Source organism: Suncus etruscus, chromosome 10 (genome assembly GCF_024139225.1).
Source record: "Suncus etruscus isolate mSunEtr1 chromosome 10, mSunEtr1.pri.cur, whole genome shotgun sequence".
Lineage (NCBI taxonomy): Eukaryota > Metazoa > Chordata > Mammalia > Eulipotyphla > Soricidae > Suncus > Suncus etruscus.
The window spans coordinates 80,100,431-80,126,868 of record NC_064857.1 but is presented as its reverse complement, the minus strand read 5'-3'; the positions used below and the strand labels follow the sequence as shown (position 1 = coordinate 80,126,868).

At 48.5% G+C, this 26,438-nt stretch overlaps 1 protein-coding gene across 1 annotated transcript; it reads left to right on the top strand.

Annotated features, from left to right (window-relative positions):
• The first annotated feature begins 3,656 nt into the window (after positions 1-3,656).
• Positions 3,657-26,188, top strand: LIPG (lipase G, endothelial type). Its single transcript, XM_049781680.1, has 10 exons — positions 3,657-3,762; positions 7,006-7,187; positions 9,978-10,157; positions 10,780-10,891; positions 16,941-17,162; positions 19,348-19,590; positions 21,450-21,570; positions 22,391-22,609; positions 23,975-24,079; positions 26,062-26,188. The coding sequence occupies exons 1-10, from the start codon at positions 3,657-3,659 to the stop codon at positions 26,186-26,188; spliced, it is 1,617 nt and encodes a 538-aa protein (XP_049637637.1).
• Positions 26,189-26,438: the final 250 nt, after the last annotated feature.

The following is a 26,438-nucleotide window of genomic DNA, read 5'->3' as shown; positions in this document are numbered from 1 at the left end:
GTTAAGTTTTTTGATACAGTTCAAATAGATGGGTCTAAGTTTTATACTTATTCAGGAATGTGATGTATAAGCAAGATGTTAGTGTGTGTGTGTGTGTGTGTGTGTGTGTGTGTGTGTGTGTGTGTGTGTAAGATTTACTGAATGGAGGCCCAGGATGTAATTCAGCATTAAAGCACATATTTTGCCTGTGTGAGACCTTGGATTTGATCTTGGGCAAACACTGCTCCCAAGTTTATTAAATGATAATATATATAATTAAATGTATAGTTTTTGATTTCCTCTACCTTAAAATTTGAGACTTATTGGTGCTAACCAATGCAGTTCTCATTAAGCCATGCCGAGAGCTGCATAATATTTGGCAGTATGAAATGTTCAGCTAATTATTACACTTTCAAACTGAATACTGAGCTTGTCTTTTCTGCCTCAAGGTGGTGTTGCTGCTTCAATAAGACCAGAGTAAGGATGGAGAGAGCACACAGTGGAAGATGTATGTGACTGTATGTGACTGACCCACGTTTGATCTCCATTATCCCCCATGTGGTCCCTTAAGCACTGACAAGAGTCCAGAGTGTAGAGTCAGGAGTAAACCCTGACCATCACTGGGGATGGTCCTAAATCAAACCAAAACACCTCGAAATAAGACTGCAGTGGAATTCTATGAATTTCCTTCTCTGAATATAATAATTATAATATAATAATAATATATAATATAGGACCTGAGAGATAGCATGGAGGTAAGGTGTTTGCCTTGCATGCAGAAAGAAGGATGATGGTTTGAATCCCAGCATCCTATATGGTTCCCCAAACCTGCCAGGAGCGATTTCTGAGCTCAGAGCCAGGAGTAACCCCTGAGTGCTGCCAGATGTGATCCAAAAACCAAAATATATATATTATATAATATAATTATAATAGTAGAATAGAATTCTATAGGATTTGAGGAATGTACAATATTCCCAAACTGTAGATTTTGGGGGGGGGGCACATCAAGAGGTGCTTAGGGATTATGCCTGCCTTTGCATCCAGGAATCACTCCTGGTAGTCTTGAGAGACCATATGGGATGCCGGAGATTGAACTGGGTCATCTATGTGCAAGCCAAGTCTCTTTTCACCCCTTTTCACTGCTGTATCACTCTGATCCCTGTAGTTCTTTTTTTGTTTTTGTTTTTGTTTTTGGGTCACACCCGTCAGCACTCAGTGGTTACTCCTGGCTCTATACTCAGAAATCGCTCCTGGCAGGCTCAGGGGACCATATGGGATGCCGGGATTCGAACCACCGTCCTTCTGCATGCAAGGCAAATGCCCTACCTCCAGCTATCTCTCCAGCCCCAACAAGAGTCCTTTTTATTTTATCCGTGTGGGGCTAGGATGACTGTGGTGGACAGAGTAGCTGAGACAGAATGTGTCAGAGGGTGGTAAGTGTCGTGGAGAAAGAGCAGGGGAAGAAGATAAGGAGAGCCTGGAGGGGTCCTCACATCTCAGAGATTGGAGGAAGCATCTAAGAAGGTGGGAGAGGAAGCCCTGGAAATCTCTGGGAACTTGGATGTGGAGTAGCTAGCTCATATAAAGGCTTTGAGGACTGTGGCTGATGTGTGCAGAGGAGGGTAGTCAGAAAGAAGATGCAGTTGTAGGGTGGTAGGAGGGCACAGGAATGATATTTAGAGCAAGATATATTAGTGTGAAGACTCATTATGATTGGGAGTCAGGAGTCATTGGAAGACATTCCTAGAAGGTGTTTTGTCCATGTAGTGTGAGAATGGTGGTGGGGTCTGGGACAGAAACAAAAGAGGTGGTAAGTCACAGTCAGACGCCAAATGGATCTTGATTATCTCTGGGATTTAGCTGGAATTAGTAGTGGAATAAGAAAGGGGGGTCCTTGCTGACTTCACTTGTTGGAGTCATCAGAAACACTTAACATTTATTTTATTAAATAAATTTTATTGGTTTTTGGGCTACACATGGCAGTTTTCAGCAACATGGGAATGGGGTGTCACTTACCAGCCCTTAGAGTGTTTGCATTCAGAAATAAAGACAGGATCAGAACGCGAATAAGGCGCTCCCTTGCACTCAGGCAACAGGGGTTAAATCCCTGGCGTCCCAAAAGTGATTCCTAAGTGCATAGGCAGGGGTAAGTTCTAAGTATTGCCTGTTGTGACCCCCCCCCCCAATAAAAAGTGTGTCTGCTTCTTGCAAAGTTACAGCAAAAGGAGAGACGCTCGGGCTGCTGGGGATAACGCATGCTACAACTTGGAGAGGTTGAAAGGCAGCTCCAACTCTCCCAGGCTGGGCACCCATCGGAGGCGAAGGATTGCGGGGCCGAGGTTGTGCTGGCGGTGTTTTCTCCCGCAACAAGAGCGGGCCGCGTGGTCGCCACCGCGCAGCCGGGTTGGGCGGGCTGCAGAGAGGTGGCGAGAGGTGCGTGTGCCTCTGCCGCAACCCCTAAAAAGTCCCTTGGAGCAGTGGAGGCGCAGCGTATCCTAAGATTCGGGCTCCTCTCCTCTCGCAGCCTCCTTTCCTCGCCAAGGTGCCGGGGGCACTCACTCACCCGCTGGGCCAGAGCCAGTCCGATTCAGGGAGGGAGGAGCAGGAATGCGCACGACAAAGGCCAGGAAACGGGGAGCTTGGTGGGGAGGGAGAGAGAGCGAGGGGGGTAGAGAGTGCAACTGCTTTTTTCTACTCAACAGGTTCCCCAAGTCTGCCCAGTCTCAAGGCAGGGCGTGCCAAGGTCTGACACTCGGCGAGCTCGCTCCTCTCTAAGGGTCCAGGTAAGAAGGAGCCACGCGGTAGGCGCTGGACTCCGAATGCTGCGGCTTTGTCTGGGAGCCTGGCCCAGAGCTTTGCTTTGCAACGAGTCGAGGGGACTGTGTGCTCCGTCCTAGCTCTGCGGGGTTCCGATCGGTCCGCAGCTCCCTGGCACCTGGGGAGGCTTGGGGAGAAGCGGACGGACGAAAAATGTGCCCGGGACTCGGGTGGACTTTCCGATTGTCGCCCAAACTTCAGCTGCCGCAGCGTTTTGGGGAGCAACGACCCTCGTGGGGGTTGGCAGGTGCGATCGGACCCCCCGGGCTCCCACCAGAGGGGAAGGCTCTGGGCCTGGATGGGATCCCTGGAGCGGAGCGAGCGAGCGTCTGGGGCGAAGGGGGGAAGCCCGACTTTACGCGTCGGTGCCTGCACGCGGTGGCTGTGGGTGTGCGACGCTTTCATTCAAACTTTGGGGAGTCTAGGGAGGCGTCAGCGAAGGTGTGACCAATCAGGGCCCAGGGCCGGGAATAAATTATGCAAATCACCATCTGGCGATGGGTCAGATGACTCCTTAAAAAACGACCTCCCCGGGAGCTCGCGGTGTGTGACCGTGGTGCGCTCCGCTTTGCCGGCGCTTGGCACCCGGGAGGGTCCCTCGGGCTCCCGCACCCCAACCGCTCCACCTCGCTCGGCGGATTTTTTTTTGCACCTCTGCTCCTTCAGCTTGTAAACTCGCAGGGCGAGCGAGCTGAGAAGTTGTGGGGCTCGCATGTGTGTGTATATATGTGTGTGCGTGTCTCCCTGTGTGTGTGTGCGCGCGCGCAAGTGAAAACTTTTTGTTCTTTTTCTTGCTTTTGAAACTTTTTTTTGTTTGTTTTGGAAAGCTCAGTTTGGCGGGAGGGGTGTACTCGGGAAAAATGAGAAACTTCGTTCCTCTGCTCAGCTTCTGCAGCGTCTATTGTTGCTTTGCCGCGGGAGGCCCCGCGCCCCCGGGTCCTCCCCATCCAGAGGACAGGCCACCAGGTAATGTTAACTGATTCCGGTCTCCCTCTCCCTCTCCCCATGCTCACTGCTTTTCCATGCCAGGCCCCTGGGGGGGGTGTCTTGCATTCCAACTCTCCTGGAATGCCCCCTCCGTGGCCCCTGAGATGTTCTAGTTCAGTCGCTTCCGAGGGGGCGTCCCGAGCGTCCGAGTCGGCCGGCTGCTGGCCGGTGCGCTCCCGCAAGCGCGCGCGCTCCACGCCCGCCCAGGATAGGGCTCTCAGAATCAGGGCTGTCCAGTCCCCCAGAGCTGCCTGCCAGTTGCCTTTCGACCTTGGCTAGGAACCTGGAGTCTGGCCAAGCTGGAAGGTTGTTAGGACGAGCTCCTGGCCAGCCGCTTCGCTCTCCAACCTTGGAAGTCTTGCCCGGCTTGCGGACAGCGCAGCGCCAAGTCCCGCTGAGAAGCTGCGAGTTGAATGTCCCTGGACGGAGGCTTCCTCTTTCCCATCCCTCTTCACCTTTCTGCTCCTGGCGCTGGCTTTTTTTTTTTCCCTTCTGACTTTTTTGGGAGTGGGAGTGAGATTTGGGTTCTGCCTTTGTGCTCTGGGATTACTCCTAGAGGGTTTAGGGACCACATGGGATGATGGCGATGCAAACTGAACCCAGGTTGGCTGCTTGCAAGGCAATCCCTTACCTGCTGTATTATCCTTCTGCACCCCCACTTCTGACTATTTTTTTTAAGTATATTTAAAAAAACTTTTTGTCACTGTGAAAATACTAAGTTTTTTCAGGACTGATCTTCAGGTGCACAATGTTTCAACACAACTTCTCTCCACCAGTGCCTCAGTCCCTTCTAACTTCTCTCTTCCCCGGGCCCTGTTTCTTCTACTGTCAGAAACTTGAGCAGTAAGGGAGTAAGTTGCCCAACAGTTGGACAACCCAATAGCGAAGGAGGCAGTGGAGAGTGGACTGCTCTCCCTTATTTCACCTCTCTTCCAATGAGGTTGGAGCAGACTATCAGCTTATGTCCGTCTGCGAGAGGAATATGAAGTAACGGGAAAGTTTTGTGTAACACGTCTCACAGAAGTTAATCTTGTTTAACTGCACTTGCTTGCAAACAGGAATTCACCTGCCCTAGGAGGATGCACCTCAGATCCTCCTGTTAAATGTGAGTGCTGCATGCAGGCGTCCTAATATGGCCATACTGAATATTTGTGGGCCATCATTTTATGATTCTGAAAAGCGTTTCTAGCCTACCCACATAAGTGCTGCCCACATAAGTGCCAGGTGTTTGATTGAGCAGCAGATAAAACTGATGAAAACACTTACCAGCTGGGGCTCACTTTTCAATGATGGAAATGTCCCTCTATAACAAAACCCTAAGTTTAGGGCTGAAGAGAGAGTACAGCAGATAGTATAGAAAATTAGCTTACCTTGCATATGGCCAACAGGGTTCAATCCCATATGGTTCCTCAAGAACTGTCAGGGATCACTCCTGAGCACAGAGACAGGAATAGCCCATAAGCACAGCCAGGTGCATGTTCCCTCCCCCTGCCAAAAAACCCCCAAAACCAAAAAAACACAACCCAAATCATAAAACCACATAAGAGCTGCTTAGAGTTAGGGAGAAAAAAAAAACCTCCACAGGAAGGTTATGCCCTTGTAATCTGAGGTCAGGATTTTTCTTGAGAAGCTGAAGATTGGGCAAGGAACCCAAGAACACGCCCAGGGACATCTGGGAGAAGAGCAATGCTAATGGCCCAGCCAGGGCTTCATCTGTTTAGGGCCACTGTAGTGGCAGTGAAGCTAAAGAAATGTGGTTTCAGATGCTAAGGTGAGCCTTTGAGGCCATTATGTGGGTCTATTCACAGGTGTGGCTGGCCAGTCCGAGCTCTCCCCTTCCTTTCTCCCCCAAACCTCCATCTGTCTTTGTGCAGTGTGGAGTGGGCAGAGGCCAATTAGTGAGAGTCATGGTTCAAATTTCTGCCGTTAGGGCTTTTGTTCCGTACTTTCAAGACCAAGTTCTCTGTGTGTGTATGTATTTAGTTGCATTTACTGGAACTTTATTCTCTTTACATCTGGTGAATACTTCTACCTCTTCCTGTCCCCTTCTCCAATCTCCCTTCCACCATGCTGGTCTCCTGCCATGATTCCATGGGCTTCTGAGCTCCAGGATGAATTCTTGGCAGAGCCATTTGGTAGCTTTGCCCTTGATTTCCAGATGACACAGCAGAGCTGAAATTTTGCATTTCTTGCCCCCCCCTCAGCCAAGGATGACTTCTGGGACACTCAAAAAAATCCTTCTATGGGGTTCCTTTTGATTATGGGAAAATGATCATGCCCAGGGCTCTAATTTCTGTATCTGTCAGTGACAGAGCCAGGCTTGGATTGTGTGGGCAGTAGGCATGGAAGGAAGGATTTCCCCCTCTTTGAGCTTTCTCCATAGCTTCTATGTTGGCTTTCTATGTTGACCTAGGGTAGAGTCTGGCAAGTGCCTGAGGCCTTTGGAGCAAATACTTCAAGGGCAATGGGTGTACTCAAGAAGCCTATCATGATATCCAGTTCCTAAATCCTAAACTTCTCTAAATGGGAAGCTCTGTTTGAGTAACTTGTTTGGAAGCCAAAGCAGGGTTTTTCCCCCATGAGATCTGATTTGGCAACAAAATAAGCCAATGAGAGGATATGCTAAGTCTTTATCCCACCCCCAAGTGTGAGCAGTCAGATTTCCTCATAGTGTGATGTTTGCCAATAAGGTGGGGCTGGAGAGATAGTATAAAGGGTAGAGCATTTATTTGCCTTATTCACCTTGGTTCAATTATCAGCACTCCATATGGGCTCCTCCCCAATTATGAGGATTGATGTTTGAGTGCAGAGCCAGGAGTAAGCCCTGAGCACAGACAGCCAGAGGGTGGATCACAAATCAAAACGTTAAAATTGAGAAAAAACAAACCCAGAGGGGTTGAAGTGATAGTGCAGTGAGTAGGGCACTTTTTTTTTTTTTTTAGGGTAGCTGATCCAGGTTTGATTTTCAGCAACTCATATGGTCCCCCAAACCTATCATGAGTAATTCCTGAGTGTAGAGCCAGGAGTAACCGCTGAGCATTGTCTAGGTGGCTCTAAAATCTAAAACACACACACACACACACACACACACACACACACACACACATGTGCACATACAATCAAACCAACCCAGAAACTTAAAAGTCATTTGCTCCAGGTTGAATCAGTGTTAGAACTTGGTGTTAAAATCTGCCCAATTCCCCTTTGTTTTTTTCTCTCCAGACGAGTTCCACAGACCTGCAGCTAATCAAGCTCCATCAAAGTCCGATGTGAGGTTCAACCTCCGCACCTCCTCAGACCCAGAACACAAAGGCTGTTACCTTTCCCTCGGCCACGACCAGCCCTTGGCCACCTGTGGCTTCAACACGACCGCCAAGACCTTCTTCGTCCTTCATGGCTGGACGGTGAGGAGTCGAGGCAGAGCACACATATGCTTTCCGCCTGATCTGCTTTCCTTTGTCTGGGTCCCGGGAAAAGAATCCCGGGGCTCCCACATCTCACACTCTCTCCCCTCTTGTGGGCTGCTTGTATTTCAGACAGCTGTGAAGGTTGTAAATGGGCCCTTCGTGGAGGGGGCAGGCTGGACCCCAGCAGGGTGGTATTTAATGCTGGCACACAGCATGCTTTTAGAAAGGGGCTCTCCAGAGTGCCAGGGCCCAGCTCCGCTGGCTCTTAAGGCCCCTCTAATTACACTTAATTACCTTGGTCAACCACTGCCTCACGGGGCCATCCCTCTGCCAGAGCTGAGCCGCACTCCAGCAACTTGACTGCTCGGAGTCTATGAGGAACCAGCTGGCTGAGATTGCTGGCTGCCTTGGCATGGTGCCCTCCTGTGAGCAGAGAGGTGGCTCCGCTTAAAGGCAGTGGGGCCCTTTATGTGCCTCAGCTGAGCAATTCACATTGAAAGGCCCATGACAAACTTCAACAAAAAAGGCCTTTAACGCTCTGCTTTAGAAGCTTTTGACTAGGGAGGGATTTATTCATTCATAGAATGACAGTCACGAGGAAAATAGCACTATTAGGGGAGCAGGTTTCTGCTGAGGCTAATTGGGAGGGGGCATTCCTCCTTTTGAGGATGCGAAATTCATATCCTTTACATGCTTTCTGGGTCTTTAGGTCTATCACGGATTGTTGGGGTCGAGCCTGGAGGGAGCTGGGTGGTGCCTACCCACCTAATGTGATTGAAGAGACACTCCGGGTCTGTCTTGCTGTCCTTCGCTGCCTACAACTGAGGTCCAACATTGGGATCTTTTTAAGGCATCCTGTCAAAATGCAAATACAAACTACACACAACTATCCAATGGGTTGCATTCCAGAAAGTTCTTTTGTAGTCTTTGGGAACTTCCAGCAGCAGTTTTTCATAGAAGGGAGATTGTAAATGGAGTTTGGGTTCCCAGGCCAGGCACAGAAAATCTATTTATCTAATAATGTACTTGTGGCTCAGTGTGCAACAGGACCAAGTCTCTGTTTGTAACTGGCGGTGTGGGAAAATGCGTCCTGGGTTCTAATTTGTGATTCCGGGGACAGAGCTTTCCTGCTCCGAGGTCAACAGGGGTGGCAGAGATGGGCTGTGGGAAGGAGGCCTTTGTTAACTCTGCCTTTGCCTAGGAGACAGCTTGTCCCTGAATCTCAGTGAGAGAAGTAGTTCACCAGGGCAACTCTTCCCCCTGCCTTTCTGTGATATTCAGGCCCCTTGCCCATCTATGATAGGAACTCAGGCAGCATTGCCATCAACACTTTTGTTTGTTTGTTTTTTGGGCCACACCTGATGGTGCTCAGGGGTTACTCCTAGCTCTTTACTCAGAAATTGCTCCTGCCAGGCTTGGGGGACCATATGGGATGCTGGGGATCAAACCTAGGTTTGTCCCGGATCAGCCATGTGCAAGGCAAGTGCCCTACCTCTGTACTATCACTCTAGCTCCATCAAAACATTCTTGTCATGACCATTGGGAACAGCAGCCTAGGATGCGCTAAGCAAGTTTCTTTTTAGGTTGTTGTTTGAGGGGGGGGCACACCCAGTAGTGCTCAGGAGTTATGCCTGGCAGTGCTTGGGAGAGCTTATGGGATGGTGGATATTGAACCCTGGTCTGTTACATGCAAGGCAAATGCCTTATCTGCTGTGCTATTACTCCAACCTGATGGCTGGGGCCAGAGCATAGCACAGCTGATAGGGCATTTGCTTTATACGTGGTTGATCTGGGTTCGATCCCTGACATCCCATATGGTCCTCTGAGCCTGCCAGGAGCAATTTGTGTGTGTGTGTGTGTGTGTGTGTGTGTGTGTGTGTTTTGTTTTGTTTTTGGGTCACAGCCGGGGGTGGTCAGGGGTTACTCCTGGCTCTACGCTCAGAAAGTGCTCCTGGAGGGGCCGGGTAGGTGGCGCTGGAGGTAAGGTGTCTGCCTTGCAAGCGCTAGCCAAGGAAGGACCGAGGTTCGATCCCCCGGTGTCCCATATGGTCCCCCCAAGCCAGGGGCGATTTCTGAGCACATAGCCAGGAGTAACCCCTGAGCGTCAAACGGGTGTGGCCCAAACCCCCCCCCCCCCAAAAAAAAAAGAAAGTGCTCCTGGCAGGCTCAGGGGACCATATGGGATGCCAGGATTCGAACCACCGTAAGGCAAACGCCTTACAGCTGTGCTATCTCTCCAGCCCCATAGGTGCAATTTCTTTCTTTTCTCTTTCTTTTTTTTTTTTTTTTTTTTTGGTTTTTGGACCACACCTGGTGACGCTCAGGGGTTACTCCTGGCTGTGCGCTCAGAAGTCACTCCTGGCTTGGGGGACCATATGGGATGCTGGGGGATCGAACTGCGGTCCGTCCTAGGCTAGCCCTGGCAAGGCAGATACCTTACCTCTAGCACCACCGTGCCGGCCCCCATAAGTGCAATTTCTAAGTGCAGAGCCAGGAGTAACTCAAGTGCCACCAGTTGTGTGCACCCCTCCCCCTAAAAAAAGAAAGTCCTGATGGGAAAAACTTTTCCATGAAAATAGGATGGGATAAAAAGAGCAGGGAAGCCATGCATGTTTGGGGTCCTTCTGCCTGTTTAGCTCTATGCAGATTCACATGTTGGGGGTTGTGGGCCACTGCTATCAGAGTTTCAGAACTGGCCAGCAAAAGGATCCTGGAATTGAGTCCCCTTGTACCAGGATTTTGGCCATATAGCAGAAGAGTTGGTGACATGTCTTACCTTCTCGGCAGATGAGTGGCATGTTTGAAAATTGGCTGTACAAGCTCGTGTCCGCCCTGCAGACGAGAGAAAAGGAGGCCAACGTGGTGGTGGTAGACTGGCTCCCCCTGGCTCACCAGCTGTACACAAACGCCGTCAACAACACCAAGGCAGTGGGACATAGCTTGGCCAGGATGCTTGACTGGCTGAAGGTACAGTGTGTGTGTGTGTGTGTGTGTGTGTGTATACATACATGGTACATGCGTGTGCGCAGATATAGGGGGTTGTGAGGGAGGAGAGGGCCCCTTTTCCTTTCATAACACAGCATCTACAGAAATCTGAATCTTTTTTTTTTTTTTTGGCTTTTGGATCACACCCAACAGTGCTCAGAGTTTACTATTGGCTCTGTGCTCAAGGATCATTCCTGGCAAGGCTCAGAGGACCATATGGTGTGTCGGAATATGGCTAGCTGTATGAAAGCAAGCACTATGCCCTGCTCTTATGTCTGAAAGACAGCTTCTTGCTGGGGGCTTGGGCTGGCACTGAGGCAGCTTTTACCCTCCGCTGCCCAGTGGAGTTTTCCTAGAAAGAAGAAAAGACAAGCAGACAGAGCCTCAGGTCTGAAATTCCTGCCTCTCCTCCCCATTCCACAGCACCTTTATATTTCAGGTGTCCCCTAGTCCTTGCCTTCCTGCCTGTTCCCTGCTCTGTGGCACAGCCAGCAGGGCCTAGTCTTGGGCCTGGCTCAGGCCTTTCCTCTTACTCCTTCCACTACTACCACTCAGAAACTGTAGACTCAAGGCCCTGATGCACCCTCTTGTGTGTCTTCCATAGGGGAAGGAGGGCTTTTCTCTTGAGAATGTTCACCTGATCGGCTACAGTCTTGGTGCACATGTAGCTGGGTATGCTGGCAACTTTGTGAATGGCACGGTGGGCAGAATCACAGGTGAGCAGCTCCTTCCACAAACTGTCAATCTGAGAGGTCCAGTTCCTCTGCCAACCTAGCCTGCCCTCCCTCCCTTTCTTCCTTCTACCTTTCTACCCTTTCTCTCTCCTTCCTTCCTTCCTTCCTTCCTTCCTTCCTTCCTTCCTTCCTTCCTTCCTTCCTTCCTTCCTTCCTTCCTTCCTTCCTTCCTTCCTTCCTTCCTTCCTTCCTTCCTTCCTTCCTTCCTTCCTTCCCTGCCTTTCCCTCCCTCCCTTTCTTCCTATCTTCTCTTCTTTATTCTTTCTTTCATCCTCACCCTCTTCTTCCCTCCCTCCCTCCCTCCCTCCTTCCCTCCCTCCCTCCCTCCCTCTCTCTCTCCCTTCCTTCCTTCCTTCCTTCCTTCCTTCCTTCCTTCCTTCCTTCCTTCCTTCCTTCCTTCCTTCCTTCCTTCCTTCCTTCCTTCCTTCCTTCCTTCCTTCCTTCCTTCCTTCCTTCCTTTCTTCCTTCCTTCCTTCCTTTCTTTCTTTCTTTCTTTCTTTCTTTCTTTCTTTCTTTCTTTCTTTCTTTCTTTCTTTCTTTCTTTCTTTCTTTCTTTCTTTCTTTCTTTCTTTCTTTCTTTCTTTCTTTCTTTCTTTCTTTCTTTCTTTCTTTCTTTCTTTCTTTCTTTCCTTCTTTTCTTTCCTCTTCTTTTCTTTTTCTTTTCTTTTCTTTCCTTTTGAGCTCAATGACCCTGGGAGAACTCAGGGTAATACTCAACCTGCTGTATGGGCCTGATGCTTGACTGTTGGGTGGGGCTGTATGGGGGGTGGGAGGTGAACTAGGGCCATTATATATGTGCTCAAACCTTTGAGCTATTTCTTCCCACTACCATCCTAGCCTAGCTCTTTTGAACCAAATATTTCTGTAGAGGCTGTCCTGAGTGCCGGGGAAGGCTAGCCTCAGAGAACTCAGGAGAAATTCTTTATTTAGAGCTTCATATATACATTTTATTTCAAGTTCTCACATATGAAAAGCTTGAGAGTCACTTTCATTGATGCTCAGGGGATCATATTTTATGCTGGGCATTCCATATCGTCCCTGGCTTGGAGTGATCCCCAATGCAGAGCCAGGAGTAACCCCTGAGCACTGCTGGCTTTTGGGTGTGGTCCAAAACCAAAACCAAAGCAAACAAACAAAAAAGAACATCATTTAATGATTCTAGAAAATGAAAAAGGTTTCCTATCTCATTTTGAGCTCTTCAAATATATACACAGATTTTCTTCTCAGCTAAAATTAATGTAAGTTTGTTGAACTTTCTCCCTTTATTTTAGTCAGGGAGAGGGGGAGGTGACCCATTAGAACATGTGAGGGTTACTCTAGCTGGGACCCAGTGTCCCATGTTTTGTTTTGTTTTTTGTTGTTGTTTTGTTTTTTTGTTTTTTTGGGTCACACCCGGCAGCCCTCAGGGGTTACTCCTGGCTCTATGCTCAGAAATCGCTCCTGGCGGGCTTGGGGGACCATATGGGATGCCGGGATTCGAACCACCATCCTTCTGTGTCTAAGGCAAACGCCTTACCACTGTGCTATCTCTCCGGTCCCCCAGTGTCCCATGTTCTAGCATCTCTTGTTTCTGGTTTCCACTTCCCCCTTGTCTCCACTTGGTCCCATTTTGTCACCTAGATGAAGAGTTGTTAATTTCTCTCTCCTCAGTATTTTCTTTTGATTTCAAGATATGTGTTTTGAGAAAGTGGCTTAGTGGGAGAGTTGGTGCCTTTCATGAGTGAAATGCTGGATTGGGGTCACAATATCTCTCTCTCTCTCTCTTTCTCTGTTGCTGTGATGGCCACTGTGATGAGCCACAGGTGACAGCTCATTAGCCCCTTGGTGGTCTTGGGCTGTTTGACTTTGAGCCCCATTGTTTTTACCCCTCCTTCTAGCCCCCTCATGAAGCTCTGTGGGGCTCAGAGTCTGCTGTGCTCACATGCACACCCACCCTGCCCCCCAGTGTTGGGGTGGGACCTTGTTCCTCTGCAGCCAGGACAAACCCCCTTTGCCTGTATCTAAGTCTCTGATAAAATGGAGCTTTTCCAGGGCTTTTGCTGGACCTGGCTGGGTGGCAGCTGGCAGCCCGAGGAATTCGCAGTCAGAATGCTAATTAGTGCTGTGCAGTCTGCACAGAGGAGCACAGGACCTTCCTGGCCTGTGGATCACAACTTCTGCCCAGACCCCAACCTCAGTCTTCCTCTGAGGAATGAGGGGCCTATGTAAAACCTGAGAGGAAGAAGGGGCCTCACTTTAGCTGCCAGCAGCTCCCCAAAGAGTATTGGGTCCCCCCTGACAGGTGCTGTTGTGACTGCCTTCAGGGGCTCAATGTCTTTGTCCCTGTTGGTAAATGCTCCCTTGGTCCTGGGACTAGAGCCTGCATCTTGCCAAGATTCCGAGCTTGGCGGCGCTAGAAGGTGGAGAGGGAAGACTTGGTCTGGTCCATCAGAGAGTTGTGCTCTGGAAATCATCAGTTTATTTTTGAGGTTTTTTTTTTGTTTTTTTGTTTTTTTGTTTTTTTTTTGGGCCACACCCGGTAATGCTCAGGGGTTACTCCTGGCTATGTGCTCAGAAGTTGCTCTTGGCTTGGGGGACCATATGGGACACCGGGGGATCAAACCGTGGTCCGTCCAAGGCAGGCACCTTACCTTTAGCGCCACCACCCGGCCCCTTGAGTTTTGTGTTTCCCAACATGTCTGGGAATGTTGCAAGAGGAACCGGGCTATATGGCTCTGAGCAGAAAATTGGGCTTGTTCATTTTCTCCAAGAACCCCGAGAGAAGGGAGTATTCTCTGTACATATTCAAGGTTGCCCAATGTTGTGTGTGTGCGTGGTGTATATGTGCATGTGTGCCACAGCTACTTTCTGTACTTATCTGAGGTCACACACAGCCTGGAGGGGTGCTTTGGGTTCACATTAAAGGAGGGAACATGGGGCCAGAATGATAGTGCGCAACGGTAGGGCGTTTGCCTGGCATGCGGCTGATCCAGGAGGAACCTTGGTTCTATCCCCAACGTCCCATATGGTCCCCCAAGCCAGGAGCGATTTCTGAGCACATAGCCAGGAGTAACCCTTGAACATCATTGAGTGTGGCTCAAAATTCAAAATAATAATAAATAAAGGAGAGAACAGACTCTGCACTTCTGTCATCAGGAGAGCTGCAGTCACACCCAGGTCGTCACAGTCCATGTCTGCCCTAGCCAGCGATATGCTGCCGCTCCTGTAGTCAGAGATACAGGGCAGAAGGCTCTGCCTCTCAGCCAGAGTGCTCAGTCCCAAGGTTTTTCTGTATATGTGTGTGTGTGTGTGTGTGTGTGTGTGTGTGTGTTTGCATGCTCCTATGTGCTTAGGATAACACCTTTGAGGAGTCGTACTCAGTGAAGCGGGGGAGCATCCATTGCCCCTCCCCAGTCAAACCAGCCAAGTGCATCTTTCCTAGGCCCTAGGGGTGTTGGGCCTGGTCAGTTGCTGGAGGTGAAGACTTGCACAATGGGGGCCACCCTGTCAGGGCCCCTGTGGACCTCGTACCTCCCACATAGCTCTGTTTCCATGGCAGTGACCGGCGGGTAAGAGACTTTTGTCCACATCCAGCAAAGAGCCTTTTCTCTTGTATTGGTGCATGACTGAATGGACAGAGTGACCCTCTGCTGCTTTTGATTATTTTTCCTCCAGAGGAACAGGGAGCGGCTGCTTATGTGAGTGCCACGGTCCTTGCAACTTATAAACAGGGTCCTTGTGGGAAATATGGGAAGGGTTTTAGGATTCTTTTGTGTCTTGGGCTTCTGCCCTGATCTCCACCACCCAGCCTCACCTCAACACCTTCGTATATACTTCAGGAAACATTGTCACACCTGCCTTTCTCTTTCCCTTAAGTAATTAATTCTTTGGGTTTATAGTGTGTGACAGTTTCCCCTCAGCTGAGCCTTGTGAGGTCACTCTGTGCTCTGTGTCTGTTGGTTGTAGTAGGAAATCGAGTTCTGTCTCTCCCCACACTGGGGTTGCTCCATGAGGTCCCTTGACCTCCATACATATTGTAGCCTGAGGATGCCTGTTGTAGCTTATTTGTGCTCCTGGAATGTTTCTCTGGCCTCTAGTCACCAGATGCTGGAAGCTTCTCTGCAGGGATCTGCTCATTGGAAATAAAATAATTCTCAGTCAAGATGCTACAATCTGAACCTTCCTTTGCTGCCCATGGCGTTTCCTTAGCTTTGCCCAAGAGTAGTCTCTTTGTCTGCAGATGCAAGAGCCTTCTGAGCCTAGATGATGCCACTGCCTATTGTTCCTTAGGTTTGATGACAGTACCAGGTATTCAGGGGCCAGAGAGATATAGTACAGCAGGTAGGGCACTAGTGACCTGATCTCTGGCATCCTATATGGTCCCCTGAGTACCGCCATGAGTGATTCCTGAGCTCAGAACCAGGGGTAAATGCTCACACCTGAGCATTTCTGGGTGTGACTCCAAAACAAGCAAGCAAGCAAGTAACAACAACAACAACAACAACAAGAAAAGCTGGTATTCACTAACCAGCACATGCTCTGGTGATAGGTTGTGGTGACTATATGCATTTGGACGTTTGGAGGAGCTGGCACATGTCTTGCTTCTGGGAGTTTTGGGTTTAGTACCTAGTTTTTAAGTACCTAAGCATTGCCTGGTGTGGCTCCTCTCTCCAAAACGACACTTAAATTCCATTTTAGAGATGATACTGCAGTGTGGAGAATTTCTCAAAATCTGGTCCAGAGACTACCTTTTAGAAACACCAGAGGCATCAATGTATAATTTTTTGTTTTTGTTTGTTTGTTTCTTTTTTTGTTTGTTTATAATTTGGGCTGCAGTTTTGATTGCTTAGGGTATAACTCCTGGTCCTGCACTCAGTAATCACTCCTGATAGTGCTTGGGGAGCCATTTGAGATGCTGAGGTCCGCTCCTTGTAAGGCAAGTGCTTTACTTACTGTGCTATCTCTTGGGGCCCTCCTCAATGAGCAATCCCTTAGTGTAGAACAGTGAATAAGCCCTGAACACAGGTGGGTATGACCTAAAAAGAACTTCAATAAATAAATAAATAAATTTTTAAAAAGAGAGATTTATTTATTTTTTTGTTTTGTTTTTTTGGGTTACACCCAGCAGTGCTCAGGGGTTACTCCTGGCATTTCTATGCTCAGAAATTGCCCCTGGCAGGCACGGGGGACCATATGGGATGCTGGGATTTGAACCACCATCCTTCTGCATGAAAGGCAAACACCTTACTTCCATGCTATCTCTCTGGCCCCGATACACACACACACACACACACACACACACACACACACATATATATATATATATATATATATTTTTTTTTTTTACCATCCTTTAATATTGAAACCACAAAAATAGGAAACCATTAAAAAAGAATGCCCAGGCCCAAAGAGATAGCATGGAAGTAAGGTTCCTGCCCACCAGAGATTCTAATTGGTAGATTGGTGTGGCTAGAAATATGCTCTGAGGGGCCGGGCGGTGGCGCTAAAGGTAAGGTGCCTGCCTTGCCAGCGCTGCCTTGGACGGACCGCGGTTCGATCCCCCGGTGTCCCATATGGTCCCCCAAGCCAGGAGCAACTTCTGAGCGCATAGCCAGGAGTAACCCCTGAGCGTTACCGGGTGTGGCCCAAAAACCAAAAAAAAAAAAAAAAAAAAAAAAAAAAAAAAAATATGCTCTGAGAGGTGTTTGTTTTGGGGCCACACCTGGTATGCTCAGAGATTACTCCTAACTCTGCACTCCTGGCAAACTTGGGGGAACCATAGAGGGTACTGGGGATTGAATTTGGGCTGGCTGCTTGCAAAAAAAATGCTATACCCACTCTACTATCACTTAGGCCTCTCAGCGCATATTTCTTAACACACTGCCCAATGTTGTTTGCAGTTTCAAGTGTGAGAATTAGAGTTCTTTACAAATGCCTCTTCCTCTCCAATACAGCAAGTTATAAGCCAGAAGAGTTTCTTCCTGTAGCTGCATAAGAGGAAATTGAGATGTGGCCCTCCTAATGGCTGGTCTTGGTTCACCCTTTTGTGTAGGTCTGGATCCTGCTGGCCCCCTGTTCGAAGGGGCGGATATCCACAAGAGGCTGTCCCCTGATGACGCAGATTTTGTGGATGTCCTCCACACCTACACGCGATCCTTCGGCCTGAGCATCGGCATCCAGATGCCTGTGGGCCACATTGACATCTACCCCAATGGAGGGGACTACCAGCCGGGCTGTGGACTCAACGATGTCTTGGGGTCCATTGCTTATGGAAGTGAGTTCCTTGATGCTTCTGCTTCATATGGAGCTCTGGCTCAGTCATTGCATCTCCTCATTTGGTCAGAATTGTTAGGGGTACAGTACCATTCACTACATTCATTCCTTTCCCCCTTGTCCCTTCCCATCCTCCTGGATGCCTCCGTGCAGGCTCTGTGCTCTCAGTTGTATTAAGCACTTAAATTGCTTAATATGTCACATGAACTGTATACATTTTATTACCATTAATAATTAATTTTGTTATTATTGACTCTTTCGGGGAACATCAAAAATATATAGAACCACAGAATGCCAAATGTGGTGATTTTTTAGTCATTTCCTGTTATTGCTCCAAATTTCAGTTCTTTGCAGGAACAGTTCTGTGGGTTGTCTTTTGCTTTTGTATTTTGGAGATGTATGTGCATGATAATATTTTTAAAATCACATTGTTTATCAGTTTCTCTTTGTAATTATAAAAAATGTGGGTATTATTATCAAGCTAGATCTATTCATGTTCTACTTTCTAAGTACTGTATAGTAGTGTATATTTTGGATGCACTACAATTTAACTTCTGTAACAGTTTTTTGGTCCCAGGGATCCAACCCAAAACCTCACCCATGTAAGGCAAGTGCTCTACTGTTGGGCTACATCTCTAGTTTTACAACATTTTAAAGATGCAAAAGCAAGAAGCCTCCTCCTTTTGCTTATAGCTTGTCTTCAGAAAGCCTGAGCTGATTTCCAGCTAACTGGAGTTGAAGTGCATTTGTGCTGAAATTAATAGTGGTCCCAGAAATGCATCTCTTTACAAAGATTTTCTCTAACTCATTGTCTTAGGTCAGGCAGCAGTTTCAGAACTTGAACCCAATTCTTTTTCTGTGCTTTGACACTGCACTCTTTCCCATGCTCTCATTCTCATACTGTTTTAGGATTATTGCCTTTTCCCAACATGATAATATCCAAGTAACCTTTCAGGGCTTGGTGGTCCATGTTGGGCTGGTGAGGATGAAATGGAGGTAACTACAATTTTGGGGGGTGTCTCCCAAGCAGCACTCAGGAGGCCTGGGGCTTCCGTCAAGCAAATGTTGGCCAACTGGACAAAGTTTCAATATTTGGACACTACAGTACCCAGGGACCTCCAGGGCTACACTTAGCAATGCTTGTAAGGTCTTGTGGTCCATTGACTGTGTGAGTCTCAACAAATGACTACCTTTTTGAGCAAAAAGCTGTAGTTGAAAGACTTGGGCCAGCATGGTGTTGGCATACATGTTAGAAGTCTTCAAGCAGGCCACCTTGTATCCTTTCCACTACCTCACTCAACTGTTTTAGTTTGAGAGTGGTCATCCACCCTTCACAAGTCAATGGGCCTTGCTTTGTTCTAGTCCACCTTTATTTATAAAAACAGGTACCCAGCAACTTGATCACCAGCATCCCAAATGGTCTTCTGAACACTGCCAGGAGTGTTCCCTGAGTATAGAGCCAGGAGTAAGTCCTGAGCACTGCTGGGTGTGACCCCTAAACAAAAAACTACAAAAACATCAGTCTTACTTACTGCAAGTAATGGTTTACTAGATGCCCTTTTATTTTTGTTTGTTTGTTTGATTTTTGGGTCACATCCTGCAGTGCTCAGGGGTTACTTCTGGCTCTGTGATCAGAAGTCACTCCTGGCAGGCTGGGGGACCACTTTAGATGCTGGGGAGAGAACTTGGGTTGGCCATGTGCAATGCAAACATCTATACTGCTGTGCTGTTTCTTCAGCTTCTAGATGTCTCCTTGTTGCAATTTATGATTGGACAACCTCACCCAACTTAGTCCCTGCTGCCCAGCAGCCTCATCACCCTGATTAGTGCTCAAGAGAGCTACCTCTTTGCTGCTCTGGTCTTCATGCTCTCTTACATGGACATAGAAGGGAGGTGTGCCATGGTCTTAAATTTTTGTTTTTTTGTTTTGTTTTGTTTTTATTTTAGAGCCATACCTGGTTGATGCTCAGGGGTTACTACTAGCTCTGCACTCCTGAGAGTGCTAGTGGGATCATATGGAATGACAGAAATTGAACCTAGGTTGGTTGTGTGCAAGACAAACAATCTCCCTGCTGTGCTTTGTCTAGCTGGTCTTGAATTCTTGAGGGTTCTCCTGGGCTCAGTGAGGAAGTGAGTGCATCAACCAGAAATGGTTCATCCTACCTCCATATCTCTCTCCTCCCCAGCAATTGCCGAGGTGATGAAATGCGAGCACGAGCGGGCTGTCCACCTCTTTGTGGACTCCCTGGTGAATGAGGACAAGCCAAGCTTTGCATTCCAGTGCACGGACTCGAACCGCTTCAAAAAAGGCATTTGTCTCAGCTGCCGCAAGAACCGCTGTAACAGCATAGGCTACAATGCCAAGAAAATGAGGAATAAAAGGAATAGCAAAATGTACCTGAAAACCCGGGCTGGCATGCCTTTCCGAGGTAACCCTGTGCCGCCATGGCACTTCTGGAAACTACCGCTTCTTTCCCTCTGTGGGGTCCCCCAGGGCTTGTCTTACTTAGCCCAGAGAAGTGGGCAGCATAGTCCACTGCAAATCCCTCCACTCTGTGCCTGTCCTTGGGAAACTCATCTTTAAAAATTGGGGGTATGTGTGAGATGGGCGGGCAGACAACTCAGAGGCATAGAGAACATGTATTGTGTATGTGAGGCCCCCTTCTCCAGTAACTGCTGGCGCACTCCATGTTAGTAGAGTGGATTTCCTCTGTCCTGTGAACTGTCATGCCACATTCACAGCAATAATTTCCCAGGTTGTTCTTGGCAGCAAATGTCTTGTCAGACCACTAGGGGCTCACAATGCTTGTTTGCCTTTTCCTGACATACTGTATTTAGGTGCTAAGATTTGGTAGTTCTGTGTGCAGTACTTGAAGTTTAGGTGATGATACCTTGGCCCTGATTTCAAGGTGGCTGTTCCTGAATTCCTTAGAGTCTCCTAAGAGTGAACAGAACAGAGTGAAGTGAAATGCCACTGGGCAGAAAAGGCAGGGAACCGGAAGTTAGGTTAGATCTGAGGGATGTACTGGATGTCCCTAAAAATTGTAACACTCTGCTTTTTTAATTTCAAAACTTCATATAACACCTTTGAAAAAGGGGCAAAAGGATAATACATTGGGTAGGATGCTTGCCTTGCATGTAGCTTACCCAGGTTCATCCCATGTGGTTATTTGAGTACAGCCAGGAATGACTCCTGAGTGCAAAGCAGGGAGCTCTGAGCATTGCTGGGTGTAGTCTAAAAAAAACACAAAATATAAAAACAAGGGGCCAGAGAGATAGCATGGAAGTAAGGCATTTGCTTTTCACGCAGAAGTCATTGGTTCGAATCCTGGCATCCCATATGGTCCCCTGAGCCTGCCAGGAGTGATTTCTGAGCATGGAGCCAGGAGTAACCCCTGAGCGCTGCCAGGTGTGACGCAAAAACCAAATAAATAAATAAATAAAAAGAAAAGCAACCAGAAAACTTTGAAAAGCAGGGGTAAAGAGGTACAGGAGAGAAACGCCTATTGATTACAAACCCTGAGAAATTATGGAGTAAAATGTGAGAGACCACAAGATTAGGAGGAATATAGTGGGCTGGGGTGACCCAGGGAGATGGGTGGGCATCATGAATACTTTGGGAATGGAGAGGCAAGGTGACTGTATACCAAGACCATAAATATCAAACCCATTGTAGATACTTAAACTATTTTTGTTTTGTTTTGTTTTGTTGGGGGGGGGGCACACCTGGAAGCACTCAGGGGTTACTCTGACTCTGCACTCAGCTATCACTCCTGGCAGTCTCAGGGAACCATATGGGATGCCTGGAATTGAACCTGGGTCCGTCTCAAATCAGGAGCGTGCAAGACCCTATCGCTGTATTATTATCACTCTGCCCCCTTAAACTATTATTATTATTATTATTATTATTATTATTATTATTATTATTATTGGTTTTTGGGTCACATCAGCAGTGCACAGGGGTTACTCCTGGCTTTATGCTCAGAAATTTCTCATGGCAGGCTCAGGGACCATATGGGATGCTGGGATTCAAACCACCGTTCTTCTGCATGCAAGACAAATGCCCTACCTCCATGCTATCTCTCTGGCCTTTAAACTATTTTTTTTTATTTTAAAGCTTCACATTATGGCCACATTCCATTTGGGGACCAAAAAATTGGCATAAAATTTGTGACACTTGTGTAGTGAAGTATGGTGGTTTCTTTTCTGTGTGCTGGTAAAGGGGATCTAGGGGGTCCTGAGATGCAGAATGAGGCTCCCAAATGTTTGTGTCCTGTTGTCTCTGCAGTTTACCATTATCAGATGAAGATCCACATCTTCAGCTATAAGCACACGGCGGAAATCGAGCCCAGCTTTTATGTGACTCTTTACGGCACCAATGCAGACTCCCAGACTCTGCCTTTGGAGATGTAAGCCACACACGCGGCTCCCAGACCAGGTTCAGAACAGGGCATGGTTCGAGGATAGGAGGAGCTCAGGAGGGTGACAGTGGTGAAGGACCGTGCAGCACTGCCATCAGGTGGGGTGGGAAGCTGGGTTTCTCCCTTAACCTCTCCACCTCATGCTGCTTCTGATGCTTCTTATTAAGCTCTTGGCTCAGAGTGGTGCTGGGACAGAAGCTTCCCAATGAATTAGCAGCAGGAGAAGTGACTGGATCTGCATTCAAAACTGATCCAGTTTCTTTGCAGCCTCCGATCCAACTAAGAACTAACTTCTCCGCACCTCCTGGGGAGTTGATGTCCTGGGGAGGCTCAGGGAGACTCGGGCCACACGTATTTGTTAAGCTACACACAGGGCACAAAGCTCCATGTGGAGACGTATTGGACATCAATCACGTCACCCAATATTCGCTCTCAGTGTTCATTGTCTAGTTGGCAGATCTGGTAGATGTCCACACGCTCATGCACCCCAGAGGGTTAGGGCAGACTCATCCCCCAAATGCCAGATGAACACAGACAGGCAGGAGAAGGGAGGGGTCCGTGGCAGTCCGGCATGGGGGCTGCTGGGTTTGGTGCTTCCTCCTTCCTGCTCAGGAAGCTGTGGGGCTGGGGAGAAACGCTCAATGGTTTGAATGGGGTGCTGGAAGCATGGCTGAACTTTTCTGGTCCAGCTGGGGGATGGCGGTTCCCTTGCTAGTTCCTCTCCAGTCATGGTGGGGCTGGGACTCCCCACTTCACCCAGGATAGTCTTCCATTAGGGACCGAGCTCAGCTTTCTTCTCATCCTGCAGAGTGGAGCAGATTGGGCTGAATGCCACTAATACCTTCCTGGTCTACACTGAGGAAGATTTGGGTGACCTTCTGAAGATCAAGCTCAGCTGGGAGGGCACCTCTGAGTCCTGGTACAACTTGTGGAAGGAGTTGCGTAGTTACTTGACTCAGTCCCGAAGCCCGGGGCGGGAGCTGAGTGTCCGGCGCATCAGGGTCAAGTCTGGAGAGACACAGCAGAAGTGAGTGTCTGGGACTCTGTCTGGGCCTGGAGTCTACCTGGCTCTGCGTTGGGTTTCCTTTAGAAGCCCCAAATGCATACGTGGGCCTGATCTTAGATGCCAGTGTGGAGAGATGTTCTTTTGATGTGTGTGTGTGTGTGTGTGTGTGTACGTGTGTGTGTGTGTACGTGTGTGTGTGTGTGTGTACACTGGTGGTACTCAGGGATCACTCCCTGAAACCACGGGGGCCAATTTTGTTTGTTTGTTTGTTTTTGGGAACATTCTCCAGCTGTGTTCAAGGGTTATTCCTGGTTCTGTGCTTGTACATTATTCCTGCAGGCTCTTGGGACCAGATGAGATGCTGGGAATCAAACCAGGGTTAGCTGCATGCAAGGCAAATGCCCTATCTATTGTGCTATTGTTCTGGTCCCTGGGAGACCAGTTTTGATTGTTGAACCAGAGAAACATTCCTCTTGTTCTCCTTCTCACCAACTTCTGTAAACTTGTGGGTATTCTGGAAGGGGGGGAGTGAAGGGGCACTAGTCTTCTGCTCTTGTTCTAATTCACATTTTCTGATGCTGCATAAGGTAGGCCACCTTGTCACCTTGTGGATTTTGAGGCTTCCATGGACAGATGCTTCATGCCATTGAAAAGTGGCTGTTGTCCAGCCAGATGTGTCCCACACTTGTTGGTTTGGGATTCTCAGTAACTCCCCCACCGCCAAGGCTGGGCAGCCCACATGGTTTGTGAACATGTTATAGTAGCAGCATCTCTGAGAGCTCTGCCCATTCTGACTGGCGAATTGCTGAGTCTCAGTGGTGCTGAGATCCTGCAGCACTTGGTGTTGAACTTAGGGTTCTGTGGTTTCTCCTGTTCTGCTGTTCAAGTTGAGTATCTGCTGTGGACTTAGGAACGGGTGCTCTATAGAGAAAGTGTGATGGTGGGACACCAGAGCTACAAAGGGTCTCATACAGAGAATAAGGACAGTCACAAAAGCAGTATTTATAGAAATTTGTGCTTTTGTCTTATACTGAGAGCACCAGGCCACAGAAGCCTTTTAACAGAAGGGGGGGGGTCAGAGGTGTAATTGAAGGGTGTGATTGATTAACTGTGTATGCAATATCTTGACTTTGACACCAAGAAATGTCATAACCCCCACAGTAAATAATGTTTGTATTAGCTAAATCCTTGGGCACTTTGGGGAGAGACCAGGTGTAGTACCATGGGAGGAATGTTCTGGAGGGCTGAACTGTCCTGGAAAAGGGACCCTCCCTTTCCCCTTGTCTGGACTCTGGGGCTAAAGAGTACTACTGCCTGGCAGGCACATTCCCACCTAGCATTCACTCATGATGCAGCCCTACAGTTCTGGCTTCACTTTCCTCCTAGGCTGACTTTCTGTGCTGAAGACCTGGAGAACACCAGAATAGCCCCTGGCCAGGAGCTCTGGTTTCACAAGTGTCGGGACGGCTGGAGGATGAAAAATGAAACCAGGTAATGGGCTTCTACTTCTGCCGGTCTGTGCAGATTGTGGGGAGAGTCCCTGAGTGTAGACTGGATGTGGGCCGGGTACTTAGGACATCCCTGGCTCAGAACAGGTGTCTTCCTGTTCCTGGAAGACTGAGTTGCTCTTGGGAGACATGGAACATGAGGGGTGTGTGTGTGTTTGTGTGTGTGTGTGTGTGTGTGTGTGGACTGGGGAGTGGAGAGGGAGGTGAGGAGGAGTACAGTCATAGACCCCTTTGTGCATCTCTGGGTCCCGTCAGTGTGATTGGATGTGAGCAGAAAGTCCTTGCTCCATTGTCTTAGCTTCAAGTTGGAATTACAACTTCTCTCTTGCTGTGAGGCTTTGGATGGGGCCTATCACCTGCCCTGTCTCCACCCCACATGATAGAGTTACTTGCTGAGCTCAGAATCTTAGCTGACCTGGACTGCAATTGAAGAAACTGAGGCATGGGAGGTCAGGTGGGGCCAGTGGGAGACTGGGGCCACCTGCAACACTTTCATGCACTGTGGCAGTCCCTAATCACTGTCTCACCTGACTCTGGGTATCAATTATCAAACCTCTGTGTCTGGGCTGAGTCCCAGTGATTAACTGTCTGCCAACTTGGGGGGCTGCAACCACCCTGTCTTCTGTTCAGGGGCCATCCATATGCCTGCAGGCTCAGTGCTGGGCACTGCCTGCTTGTCTGATTATGTGACTCAGTCTAGAAGTGTGGGGTATTCCAATGTTTTTCTCCCAAGTGGTCCCCCTCTGTTAGCTTCAGCAAGTCCCAGAACAGCCCTTAGAGAGATTGGACACTCCCAGAAAGGTTCTTTGTTTTTATCTGTTTTTTTTTTTTTTTTTGTATATTACTTTAATTAAAAAATCTTAAAATTGTATTTGAGGCAACACTGCTACAATAGCATTGTAGATTGTGATTTTGATACACAAAGTCACACCCTTCATTGCCCACTAGCCCCTGACCATTTCCTGTCCTCTGTCATCTGGTCCAGTTCTCCCCTCACTACGTGGTGGCCAGTGTCCTTGCTCTTTATGCTTTGTTTTTGTTTGTGTTGAACCACACTGATGGTACTCAAGACTTATTCTTGCCTCTGTGCTCACTCTTGGAGATGCTTAGGGTTAGAGTGCCAGGGATTGTGTCTGGGACCGAGCTGACCAAGTATAAGGCAAGCACTTTCCTTGCTGTTCTCTCTCCTGCCCCTTCTTGTTTATTCTTTTTTTTTTTTTCTTGTTTATTCTTATGAAATCTTTGACTCTGTTACCACCAGAACTTTGTAACTGCTGAGAACGCTAGTTACCCCTACTTCCAGTATGGGAAAACAAGGGGTTCCTTCCTTTATCCTCAGGGGATCAGAGGAGTCAGAGGAGCATTTGAGCATGGAAGGGTGTGATCTCCTGGGCTGGGTCACCCCTTAGTTTTATCTCTTCTGGCATGGGCACCCAGTTTCTAAGAAGTGTTGTGGCATAGTGGGACTGAGAGACTCCAACCCCTTTTTCTGGTGGCCCTTCATGACCTCCATCTAGTCTCTCATATTTCTGAATCTAGGCAGAGAAAGAGAACTTTGTTCCTGCCCCTCATTTATTTGTGAGCACATGCATATATGTATGTACATGTCTGTGCATGTACCGATGTATGTAAATATACACATGTGTATACTTATGCACACATGTGTGCATGTGTGTGTGCCGGGATGTAACTAGGAGGTCCAAAGTCTGGGGTACAGAATACATATAAGTCAGTGGGCATCTGTTGTGTGGGGAGGCTTCATGCAGCTCTTTGTTCTGAAGGGGAACAAGGAGGAACCCTGAGAGGAGAGGAAACTCACTCTTAAGGGGAGGAGCAGAGCACCTATAGGGGCTGGTGGGCTTGACAAGGGGGATAAGTGACATTACCTTGATGCTTTTTTCCTTCCAGTCCAACCCTGCTACTGCCCTGAGTATCCCACTCCCCTCACCTTCTGTGTCTGTGAAGGATGATTACTGCCGAGGACCCCTGCATGAAGTCGCCCACTGGCCTGGAAATTGGAGCAGCAGGAAAGGTGTTGACTGGCCTTGGGGTTCCAGACCCAGCTGCTTGCTGCAAGCATGTGTCCTGCTGAAGTTCTACTACTTGATCTAGACAGAGCAACCTTATCTCCAGATCTGAGTGTGGGCCTGCTGAAGGCCCCTGGCGTATCCCCCTCGCATATCCCCCTCATGTATCTTGCTGCTAAGTGACCAGAAGAGCCTGTGCTTAGCTGAGAAACCTCACCTGAGTCGCAGTGAGAGGTCTTTTGTGGGTGCCGGACCCTTGTCAGGAGGTGGCCCCATTGCCTCATTGACTCAGGGATCAAGTGTGGGGTTGTGGCG